At 35.6% G+C, this 13,267-nt stretch overlaps 1 protein-coding gene across 1 annotated transcript in view; it reads right to left on the reverse strand.

Annotated features, from left to right (window-relative positions):
• LOC123552209 (mediator of RNA polymerase II transcription subunit 14-like) overlaps positions 1-13,267 on the reverse strand; it is a 49,390-nt gene that overhangs the window by 23,396 nt on the left and 12,727 nt on the right. Inside the window, 13 exon segments of the mRNA XM_053541739.1 lie at positions 13-59; positions 897-1,092; positions 3,756-3,915; positions 4,948-5,026; positions 5,741-5,866; positions 8,443-8,482; positions 9,077-9,258; positions 9,722-9,765; positions 10,287-10,375; positions 10,787-10,830; positions 11,099-11,206; positions 11,474-11,602; positions 12,873-13,002. Coding sequence (XP_053397714.1) covers positions 13-59; positions 897-1,092; positions 3,756-3,915; positions 4,948-5,026; positions 5,741-5,866; positions 8,443-8,482; positions 9,077-9,258; positions 9,722-9,765; positions 10,287-10,375; positions 10,787-10,830; positions 11,099-11,206; positions 11,474-11,602; positions 12,873-13,002 — 1,374 coding nt within the window.

Genomic DNA, 13,267 nt, shown 5'->3' on the forward strand with positions numbered 1-13,267 from the left:
ACTTATTTTTACCTTTCGTTTCCTATGGAAGCTCTCTATCTCAGATTCTTCAGGTTCTTCTACAAAATAAACAGCATTATCATATTCTTATATATTTATTTTGTTGGGTTTAACATTGCACCGACACAATTATAGGTAATATGGCAACTTTCCAGCTTTGATGGTGGAGGAAGACCCTAGGTGCCCCTCTGTGCATAATTTCAACATGAGCGAGGACCTGGGTAGAACCATCAACCTTCCGTAAGCCAGCTGGATGGCTTCCTCACATGAAGAATTCAGCGCCCTGAGTGAGGCTCGCACCCAGATCAATGAGGGGCAAGTGATTTGAAGTCAGCGACCTTAACCACTCAGCCACGGAGGCCCCTTATCATATTCTTAGGAAAGAATTTGTATTCTTCAATGGAAACTCCAAATAAACCTTAAAGATAACACTGTATAGTATTTATATCATTAAGTTTTCATAGGTTAATACATGGACTTGTATACTGATACATTATAAGACATTTTTCAGTTCAACAAGATTCCATACATAACTTGATATTTTATCAAATGAAGAAAATTACATGTCATGAATTGGCAGTCCTCAGTCCAAGAGGAGGACCACATGTCCTGTACCTCTAGGTAGCCATTAAAATATCTGCATACATCCTCAATGACAGACAGACTTAACTCTGCCACCAATAAGAATGTAATACGCGAGCAAGGATGAAATCATCATTGGACTGCCATATGACAATTACGATTTTTAAGATGTATCTTAACAAATATTTAAAGGGCAAATCAATATATGCTATTCTGGTAAGGCAAAAATGTAGTGCTCATTCTTATGACTATAACAGACATACAGACAAGAAAATACAGTTATCAGAAACAATGTAAAAACACAAAGAACTTACTATAAATACTTGTGTATGGACCATTTGTAAAGGCAAATGTATCAAGAGGTATAAGTCGAACTGCTTTAAGGAAAGTTTTAACAGAGTTATCCTCCCCTAGCTCCACTTCCATTCCCTCAGCAAGACATGGTGCCGTTTCAAGCAGATGGTATACCAGTTCAACAGATCTTGGTGGATTATCTTCTACACAAGCAACCTATATGTATTACAAAAGAAACAAGAAATATTGGTAAAACCGATGGATGCTCCCAGAAATTTGCATATTAAAAGAACAAAAGTGGAATTTACTGACTGGGCACAATCATATAGTTTACTGATGTTGAATTATCAAAGGGTAATATCTCATTGAAAACACATTCCAAAGGATAATGAAGAAAATATGCGCACCTCCACTTTTGAGTGAAGCATCCTATGAATTTTTGCTGAGAAATACTCCTGAATGTGATGGCACTATAGTTTACTAATGCTGAATAATCAAAGGGCAATAAATCAGTGAAAAATTATCCAACCAAAACAGGATACTGCGCAAATCTCCTCTTCCTATGAAGTATGGCTAAATTCCAACTGGTGGCTGCTGAGAAATACCCTGGACAAGAATTGTACTATAGCATACTATGGGCAATAACTTGGTGAACAGGAGCTGTCCGTAAGACAGCCAAGCTCGACTATTCGAAATATTGTCCCAGAGGCAGGAAAATATTACCTAAAAAGGTTAAATATCAAAAGAGTTTTAAGTTCAAAAGGGGGAATAATTTGACCAAAATGCATATCAGTTATGGGACTTTCTGCTATCAACTAGTTTTATAACCCCTAAGGCACATGTGAATTTTCAATTCAATATCTGCATTAGTTTTGGAAATAGAAACTCGCATGTAAAACTTTAACCAGAATTTTCAAAGTCCAAAAGGGGGCATAATTTGCCCAAAATACATGCCAGAGTTATGGAACTTGATCCAGTGAGGTTGGTAATTGATCTAGAAAAAGAAAAAATAAGTTTCAAATCTATATGCCTTTTAGTAATAGCTGTATGTACTTGCAAGCAAAACTTTAACCAGAATTTTCTAAGTCCAAAAGGGGGCATAATTTGGCCAAAATGAAAGTCAGAGTTATGGGACTTGCTGCTATCAACTAGTTTTATAACCCCGAAGACACATGTGAAGTTTCAAATCAATATCTGCATTAATTTTGGAGATAATAACTTTCATGTAAAACTTTAACCAAAATTTTCTAAGTCTAAAAGGGGGCATAATTTGCCAAAAAACATGTCAGAATTATGGAACTTGACCCAGTGAGGTTGGTAATTGATCTAGAAAAAGAAAAAATAAAGTTTCAAATCTATATGCCTTTTAGAAATAGCTGTATGTACTTGCACACAAAACTTTAACCAGAATTTTCTAAGTCCAAAAGGGGGCATAATTTGGCCAAAATGAAGGTCAGAGTTATGGGACTTGCCGCTATCAACTAGTTTTATAACCCCGAAGACACATGTGAAGTTTCAAATCAATATCTGCATTAGTTTTGGAGATAATAACTTGCATGTAAAACTTTAACCAAAATTTTCTAAGTCTAAAAGGGGGCATAATTTGCTCAAAATACATGTCAGAGTTATGGGTCTTGACCCAGTGAGGTTGGTAATTGATCTAGAAAAAGAAAAAATAAGTTTCAAATCTATATGCCTTTTAGAAATAGCTGTATGTACTTGCACGCAAAACTTTAACCAGAATTTTCTAAGTCCAAAAGAGGGCATAATTTGGCCAAAATGACAGTCAGAGTTATGGGACTTGCTGCTATCAACTAGTTTTATAACCCCGAAGACACATGTGAAGTTTCAAATCAATATCTGCATTAGTTTTGGAGATAGTAACTTGCATGTAAAACTTTAAGTCCAAAAGGGGGCATAATTTGCTCAAAATACATGTCAGAGTTATGGGACTTGACCCAGAGAGGTTGGTAATTGACCTAGAAAAAGAAAAAATAAGTTTCAAAGCTATATGCCTTTAACTGATGGCTGTATGTACTTGCATGCAAAAACTTAACCAAGGTGTGACGCTGACGCCGACGCCAGGGTGAGTAGAATAGCTAGACTATTCTTTGAATAGTCGAGCTAAAAATCATCTGACTGGAATACAAAGATTTTATGCCCATCTCTTCTTGATAGTAAGCTTCCTATGAAGTATGGCTAAATTCCAACCAGTGGTTGCTGTGAAATACTCCAGACAATAAATGTGGGATGGACAGTCAGTTAACAAATTAAATATGGTTGAAATTAAAGAAAACCCATTCTTGTAATTCTGTAGACATTGCCAATTTGCACAATTTTCAGAAAATAAAGGGCCAAAGCTCTGACTGACTGGAACTATCAGGCTTCTCCAAGAAATTTTGACAACATTTGATGTACACTGGATAAGAACTGTTCCAAGTCATTGACCATGTGGAGTCAATTATCACAATTCTGAGTAATTTAAGGACCATCATTTCAGAGCCACAAGGACAATATGATCACTGGAACTGTTCATGTTACAGCAGACAACGTTAATTTGTGAATGATGCCTCCTGCCTCTGGTCATCAAATAATGCGTTCCATTTTAAAAGTATAAAAAGATTTCACACACACAATTTCATTTCTGAATGGTAAAGCTTCTGTTTTTCCAGTTAAAAGACTATAAAGTAATAATAGTAAGAAGCATCAGTAAACACATAACACAACAACAATATATTTTTGCCTGTTTTTATTTTTGGAACTCTTTAAGGCCTCGACGTCTCAGAAAGTTCACAACATAACAAACTGACTCTTACAGTACAGAATATGAATGTTGTACGAGTAAATGAAACATACCATGATATTAAGAGAGAGCTTACCACGTAATGATTTGGTTGTTTTGGCACAGGTACATACAGTCTGTGTTTGGGTAATTCATCAAGACCATGATCAGACTGGTTCACTATAGGTAGGTTATGACAGGCTACTGTGTGCAGACAATTCACAGACCGTTCACATCGCAATATAGTCATCTGTAGTCTGTAACATGATGGAAAGAAAAGGTATTATGTAACATGATGGAAGTATATTTAATCTGCAAAGTTAACCTGTAACATGGTGAATGAAAAGATAATATGTAAAATGGTGGAAGAAAAGTTATCTGTAAAGGTAATCTGCAGCATCATGGAAGAAAAATTAATTTGTAATATAATGGAAAAAGTCATTCTGTAACATGATGGAAGGGGAGTTAATCTGTAACATGAAGGTGGAAGAGATAAACTAGTACGATGGAAGAAAGTTGATCTGTTATTATGATGGCAGGAAAGTCTGTCTGAAACATGATGGAAAAAAGTATGGGCAAAAGTTCATATTTAAGTTAACAGAAGTAAAGTTACTCTGTAATAAGCTGGAATTACTCAACAAAAATAATATAACATGATGGAAGAAAGGTTGAAATTCAAAATACATAAGACAATTGTCCCACATCAAACATGGATGAGTGACTTGAAATACACTCTTTGATTGAGACCAAGACTTTCAATAGAGGACCCAAGTCCCTGCTACTTAAATGACTCTGACAAAGTCCAAGCAGCAGTTGTGAGAGGCAAAATTTTTTAATTCACCGACTTCATCCTCTTTTCTAGAAAGGCCCCTAGAGCTGTGTCAGTATTTACTTCTAACTGGTATAGGCATATCTTAATCAAATAATGCCTTTTACATAATTTTCGAACTTACAAGTACTGAAGTCATATAACAGTGGTCAGTTAACCAACTCAGCCTTCCATGACTACAAACCAGAACTAACCTGTTTTCCCACACCATTACCCAGGCACCTGGATATGCTTTTAGAGATATTGTCCTCTGTCAAATCATGATAGATTTTATATTGCTTTACACTGCGATCAAAATTCTGACTTTTTGGGTTGGAAAGATTATGCTCTACCTGCTCAAATAATTTGGCAGCCACTTTAATGAACTAATCGAATCAACTAAAAGAAGCTCAGATCTAAAAGGGCACTTTTCCTGCAGCATATACATATGCACAAAATAAGAATACAAAAAATTCCATACCTCAAGCTAACAAGATGCTTCTGTATATTTTTTCTATCTCCATTAAGTGTCTCTTCAAGATCTTGCAAGACTGGAAACTCTGAAACAAGATAAACACTCTTTTAGTAGCGGAAAAACTTCAAACATTTCAAGCAACTAGATGTATGTCCATAGGATAATGGTGCACCCACTTCTAGTCACTGTACAGTCATAATTTATGTTGATAATGCAAGGCAAAACAGAAACACAAGATAAAAGAAGAAACTGAGAGTAAAAAAAAAAAAAAAAAAATCTTCAGTTTTCCCCTGTTTCATGACTTCTTTACATACGCACATTCTTACAAACAGACATTTATTGGTTGTTGTTTTTTTTTGTTACCAAGTACCCATCAAGTGACAGAAAGTACCCAATAATTAGTATGGAATGAATAGAATGTACTGTTAACTACTGTCCTCAGTACCCAACAAGTGTCTGTGATACAAACTTTAGGCCCTTTGACCATATTTTTGACTAAGTCAAGGGCCATTACTCTGGTCTGACTGATCGAAATCACAAACAAAACCCCAGGTGTGTTGCTTCACCTACTGAATAACAATCCTATGCTTCATGTTTGATGACTCTAAGTCAAATATTTCTTGAGATATACACAACACAAATCTGGAAAGACTGACAAACATACAGACAAAACAAATTAAAGTTAACAAAATTTAGAGCAAGGGCAGATGATCAAATCTACAAGTTCAAGAAAATCATCTGAATGTTGAGTTAGCCAATTTGAATACTATAACAACCTCAGGGCAGATTGCAATGTTACCTAATGATGGCAAAGAAGCCAGCAGCATTCCTCTCTGAGCATCCACTGTTATACGGAGTTGTTCTGACGATGTACAGGGATAAACCACAGGGACATGGAGACCTAGAGGTAAATCTTTGATCTCACCTAAAATACAAAAATAATGTACAGTGATAAGTAATGATACCATAATGATTTATCCATTTTTACAACAATCATAAAGGCAACATGGCCTTACTATGTGATTCTGATGTGCAAGTTTTAAGTGTTAAACTTTGCTGAAGGTTTCTTTTCTGACATTTTAAATTATGAAGTAAAAGTGTATCAACACAAATGATAAAACCTTAATTTGTTTATCTTAGGCTTCGGTCTGATTTAGTTTTGAAGGTCATAGGAAAATGCTAGCGAAGGACATGTAAAAATAGCATATATTACATCCTTCACAAATACATTTCATTTGCATGCAACTTTAAGGTTTTGGCCAACAGTGCTTTTCATTTGGACTTAAAATTTGGTGTGGATTTAAAACTTTAGAGATAAAATAAATGTGACTTTTATTTAATAGTTTATGATTAAATTCAGTGAATTCAATTTTGCTGCATCAAAATAAATCAAAGTTAGTACACCGCAAATAAGAATGATTTCACAACAGTGGGATTATCAACAGTTTGTAATTTTTTGTCAATAATTATCCATAAGTAATTAGTCTTAAGGAAAAATACTTTAAATTTAATGCCATTGAGATGGATGGACTTAACAAATGACCTTTTGGCCTGGAGCAGTAGTGTCAAAATGTTCACTCCAATAACAAACTAAAAACAAGAGGACCATGATGGTCCTGAATCGCTCACCTCTTCCCACATGACCCAGTATTGAGTACGACGTCATTTTTTCTATTATTTGACATAGTGACCTAGTTTTTGAGCTCATGTGACCCAGTTTTAAACTTGACCTAGATGTTATCAAGATAAAAATTCTGACCAATTTTCATGAAGATCCATTGAAAAATATGGTCTCTAGAGAGGTCACAAGGTTTTTCTATTATTTGACCTATTGACCTAGTTTTCGAAGGTACGTGACCCTGTTTTGAATTTTACCTAGATATCATCAAGGTGAACATTCTCAATAATTTTCATGAAGATCTCATGAAAAATATGGCCTCTAGAGAGGTCACAAGGTTTTTCTATTTTTATACCTACTGGCCTAGTTTTGGACCGCACGTGACCCAGTTTCGAAACTGACCTAGATATCATCAAGGTGAACATTCAGATCAATTTTCATGAAGATCCATTGAAAAATATGGCCTCTAGAGAGGTCAAAAGATTTTAATAATTTTAGACCTACTGACCTAGTTTTTGACCGCAGTTGACCCAGTTTCAAAGTTGACCTAGATATCATCAAGGTGAACATTCTGACCAATTATTATGGAGATTCATTCACAAGTATGGCCTCTAGAGAGGTCACAAGGTTTTTCTATTTTTAGACCTACTGACCTAGTTTTTGACCGCACATGACCCTGTTTCGAACTTGACCTAGATATCATTAAGATGAACATTCAGACCAATTTTGATACAGATCCCATGAAAAATATGGCCTTTAGAGAGGTCACAAGGTTTTTCTATTATTTGACCTACTGGCCTAGTTTTTGATGGCACATGACCCACTTTCGAACTTCACCTAGATATCATCAAGATGAACACTCAGACCAATTTTCATACAGATCCCATGAAAAATATGGCCTCTAGAGAGGTCACAAGGTTTTTCTATTATTTGACCTACTGACCTAGTTTTTGAAGGCACGTGACCCACTTTCGAACTTGACCTAGATATCATCAAGGTGAATGTTCTGACCAATTTTCATGAAGATCTCATGAAATAAATGGCCTCTAGAGAGGTCACAAGGTTTTTCTATTTTTAGACCTACTGACCTAGTTTTTGACCGCACGTGACCCAGTTTCAAACTTGATCTAGATATCATCAAGATGAACATTCAGACCAACTTTCATACAGATCCCATGAAAAATATGGCCTTTAGAGAGGTCACAAGGTTTTTCTATTATTTGACCTACTGACCTAGTTTTTGGCGGCACGTGACCCAGTTTCGATCTTGACCTAGATATCATCAAGGTGAACATTCTGACCAATTTTCATGAATATCTTGTGAAATATATGGCCTCTAGAGAGGTCACAAGGTTTTTCTATTTTTAGACCTACTGACCTAGTTTTTGATGGCACGTGACCCACTTTTGAACTTGACCTAGATATCATCAAGGTGAACATTCTGACCAATTTTCATGAAGATCTTGTGTAATATATGGCCTCTAGAGAGGTCACAAGGTTTTTCTATTTTTAGACCTACTGATCTAGTTTTTGATGGCACGTGACCCACTTTTGAACCTGACCTAGATATCATCAAGGTGAACATTCTGACCAATTTTCATGAAGATCTTGTGAAATATATGGCCTCTAGAGAGGTCACAAAGTTTTTCTATTTTTAGACCTACTGACCTAGTTTTTGATGGCAAGTGACCCAGTTTCAAACTTGACCTAGATATCACCAAGATGAACATTCTGACCAATTTTCATAAAGATCCCATGAAAAATGTGACCTCTAGAGTGGTCACAAGCAAAAGTTTACGGACGCACGGACAGACGAGGGACACCGCACGATGACAAAAGCTCACCTTGTCACTTTGTGACAGGTGAGCTAAAGAAATACTCACATTTGCCTTCAATAAACCTTTGAATGGAATATGACAAGTCCTGAAATTGAAAGCAATACCTTTCTTAGACTACATTTCTATAACACTATAACTCGTAAAATCTAATGGAACTTAGCAACTTTCCAGCATTGCTGGTAAAGGAACACCTCCAGATGCCCATTCAGTAATGGTTACAGAACAAGTACCTGAGTGGAACTTATAAAGTTTATGGGCATGTCTTACTCAACTTTTCTCAAGTCTGCAACTTTGACTTATTGATGGTAAAATATTCAAGCTACTTGAACTATTGATATTTTGTAAAACTGTCTTTCCATCAATATTTCATTTACATACAGCAGTCAGTTAACATACATGTAAAAGCCAGTATTCACACGATGTTCTCAGCAATAAACAGACACCTTCCAAACATTAATCAAAGGCTGAGGTATAAAAAGACCTTAAATATTTAGTCAATCTTACATACCACACAAGCTATGCCTCAAAGTTATGTTATATGTGAGGGTACCCTGGCTACTGGCTAGCTCTCTTAAAAAAGGAATATCAAAGCAAATCAATGAATTTTACTGGACAGTCAATATAGTCAAATTCTTGCAATCTTCATAAATGTTTCTGATATCTGCAATTAATAACTTACCTTCAGTTTTGACCTTGTTCTGACCTCAATAGTTTGCATGAGCAGTTTTTCTATGGAGAGATGTTCACTCTGTATTGTAAGGCCAATCCTGCGACACTCGTCTGGCAACATGGAGGGGACATGAGACACACATAATTGTTTCGCATCATCCTCATCATTCACATGGACTGATAGCTTATATCCTGGAAAAACAATTAATGAAAGTTAAGTGACTGCTTGATGGCTTTCTCTCAGGAATTTTATATCATTTATTTTTCATACAAAAGCACAATGAAAATATTTCAGCCAATTATTAGATGGCCGTTTTTTGTTGTTTTTTTTTCAACTGTAATTCAGATATGTCATGGCAGGCAGTTAACCTAACAAGTGTTTCAGAACTCTATACCACTACTAACCTGTTCTCCACAAATAACTGCCAACTTCTCCACATAAATCAGAGGTGGAGGTTGAAATGAATTCAGACACCATGTCTTTTATCAAATCACCAAGAACAAATGCCTCGCCCTGGGATTAAACTCAAGACTGTGTAATCCGTAGTCTGCACTCTCCCTATTGAGCTTATCAGGCAAACTATTCCAAGACAAAGATACAAGCCAATAATTATTAACTAAACATTTTGGACAAATTAAATATTTAAACACTTACTTATGGCATCTTGCTGTTTTTCCTTTTCTTTCTTTGTATGATCTCTAGAAAATAATATATTTCATAATATGCATGTAAATTTTGGAATCATTACTATTTGCCAGGGACTAATTTAACCCTAACCCTACTTAATTTTTATAATGAACTAGTCTTGTCCATCTTTTTAATTGGACAGTACCATTAACTGTTAAAAGGGGTGCTTACCAAAAAGATACGGGCTGAATGGTGAACAGTGCAGATCTTGATCAGACTGCACTGGTCGCAAAGGCAGAATCATTTGTGTCCAGCATGATAAGGGTTAAATGATTTTGTGAGTGTTAATCCACAAAAATTTAAAAAATCCCACAAGGATACAAAATTTTTAAATGCATGCACACATTTGTATCTTCATAAAGTGTCATTTTGGTCTAAAGCAGGAAATCAAATGGTTTCAATATGTCTAAATATTAAGCACTTACTCCAGTCAGAGCTACTATTTTTTATAAAAATATTTTGCTTTAAAATTTAAATCAGTTTTTACATATTTATTAAAATCAATCAATGTATACATAAGAATCACACTTACTTCCAATAAGACACAGTCAGACATTTTCCCACAGCATACTCATCTATACTGAGAGAATCACCCAGTCTTTCCCGTATCAGCTTTTGTGTCTGTAATATAAAAATCAAAAACACATTCTCTTTGATGCTGTCCTAATTTCTAGCAAAATTAACCTGCTACCTGATCCTGATTAAAAGCTTCATTACTAAGCCCCCAAAATTAGGTTTTAGCTTGTAGAGTTATATCTTGATTTTTTTGTTAAATCCAGATAATTAGCCGTGCCATGAGAAAACCAACATAGTGCATTTGCGACCTGCATCCGCACAGTCTGGTCAGGATCCATGCTGTTCGCTTTCAAAGCCTATTGCAATTAGAGAAACCGTTAGCGAACAGCATGGATCCTGACCAGTCTGGTCAGGATCCATGCAGGTTGCAAATGCACTATGTTGGTTTTCGAAGTCAGCAACCATAACCACCCCGCCACAAAGGCCTTTTTAACTAAACTATACTAGGACATTTACCTGTGAGTTAAGAACTTCAAGCTGTAAAGACTGACAAAATGAATCTGAAAAGATGTTAAGGAAAAAAAATTCAGGTACCCCTTTCACATCTGTGAAGGCTTTAACACAAATGTAATCCATCTTTGGCATGTATTGTACAGATAAGCATACCACTTCCCTAACTAGAACTTACAATCTGAATGGTTTTCATAGGAATTAAATGATTCCTTCCTGTCATTTTTTTACCTGAGAAACATAGTTAACTAAATCATGAACTGTTCTTCACAAAAAAATCCTTGAATATCCCCATAAAATAGTATTTGACAAGGATACGTAGGACTCTGTATAGGTCATGTAGTGGTTTGTCATTATCCAGCAATCTAGACTGAGCTAGCCTGTGTATGTAGCCTATCTGTAGACTGTGTACCAATGCTTTCCCATCTGAAATAAAAACAAATACTCACAAACACTGTCTTTTTTCACAATATTAAGCAATTTATCAAGGTAAAATACCTAAACATTAAATGTGGTGGGTACTAGGTTGAAAGTCTAAATCATATCCCTAAGAAAAACTGGTCAAAGCTCTTGGCAAGAACACGTTGTTTGCCCAGCCTGAAAAATTACATATCACATTTTAACTTCCTTCCAAAACAGATTAAAACTGATTAGAAATAGCAAGAAATAAAACTCATGCTCGCCAGTTTTTACCTCCTGTTTCATGGTCCTCTACAAGGATATCAATATCTAACAGCCGCCACGGTATCACAGGACTGTCCTCCATCAGAGTCAGGGTCACCTGGAACTCATTCTCTACAAGAAACTTGACACGCCCATTTTCTGAAATGACAGAATCGCACTTAGTCTCTCAATTCTTCTGCATCAGAGAACATTTGAGTATTGTACATTAAAATGCTTGTTCAAATCTTACTGTGTGGCTACCATTCTCTAACATTTTTTAAAAACTATTTGATAATAGACAAGAATTAAGGATGAGGACAATTTCTACAAAAGCCACACTTTCCATTAATACTGACTGCACTAGAAAAGATATTGACAGCATAGTGAAATATGTCAACATCCGTGTTTGTAACTTATGACTTACTTTGAAATAAAAATGCAAGTTTCATGCACAAATGTATGTATGTAAAATAGATGCTACAGTTTGCAAGTTTCATGCACAAATGTATGTATGTAAAATAGATGCTACAGTTAACAGAGGGTCAAGAACCAGTATTGTCATAAAACCACAAATGTATCTGATAAAAGAAATGGAAACAAGAAACGCGGCAATGCCACGATACAAGGTTTTCAACACTTTTCATAAGAATAAAAAAGTATACTGAATCACAGTGCACCACTTTAAAGCACAACCCAAACCCTAACCCTAACCCTAACCTAACCCTAACCCTATTTTTAGTAACAATGACCTTGACCTTGATCCCAGAAACCCCAAAATCAATCCCAAGCTACAGCTTTATATAAGTTTTCTATACACCAAGTTTCATCATGATAGCTCATTCCTAAGTCAAGTTATTGACCGGAAACCCTTTTTCTATTTTAAGTAACAGTGACCTTGACCTTGACACCAGAAACCCCAAAATCAATCCCAGTCTTTGTCTTGATATAAGCTACATACATACCAAGTTTTATTCAAATATCTTTACCGAAACAAAAGTTATTGACCGGAAACCCTTTTTCTATTTTAAGTAACAGTGACCTTGTCCTTGACCCCAGAAACCCCAAAATCAATCCCAGCCTTTGTCTTGATATAAGCTACATATATACCAAGTTTTTTTTCAAATATCTTTACCAAAACAAAAGTTATTGACCGGAAACACCAGTTTGACGCCGCCGCCCGCCCATCCGCCCACCCGCCCGACCAACGACATACCTCAATCTAATAAGAGGATTTATGCACATGGAGTAAACAGTAACAGTGCAAAAACATTGAAAGCCAATTTAACACATTTTTAATGACTGATCTTAGGTATATATCCATGACAATCAGTTAAAGCAAAGGGAAGCATTTGTGCAATTTAAATTTGTGGGAACTAAGTTGGATAATGCTGATAAGTAATGTGAAAATGTACACTATTAATGGACCTACCGATTTTCAACTTTCTCATCTGCTGTGGTAGTTCACAGGACACAAGTCTGTACTGGATGACCTGGTTTAACCTTTGAAGTACCTGCTTTTTCTCATTGGGTGTAATTGGGTCAGGTGGAACTATCTTTTCCTACAAGAAAAAAACAATATCTCAAAGAAATGTCAGCTTTTGAGAATTTACTAACAAACAAACAGTTTCAGATTTTACAAGTAAACCATAGATACCAGTGTATAACTAGCAGTCTTTTTTTATCCCTGGGACAGCCCCCTAATATATCTCTCAATTACAGACCTATGCTGAGGTCAATATGAAATTCTGTTGACCTGCCTCAAAGTAAAATTTACAAAGGACATAATAAATTATTATTATATTATATATGCTCAATTTTGTATAC

The sequence above is a fragment of the Mercenaria mercenaria genome, chromosome 4, assembly GCF_021730395.1.
Source record: "Mercenaria mercenaria strain notata chromosome 4, MADL_Memer_1, whole genome shotgun sequence".
Taxonomy (NCBI): domain Eukaryota; kingdom Metazoa; phylum Mollusca; class Bivalvia; order Venerida; family Veneridae; genus Mercenaria; species Mercenaria mercenaria.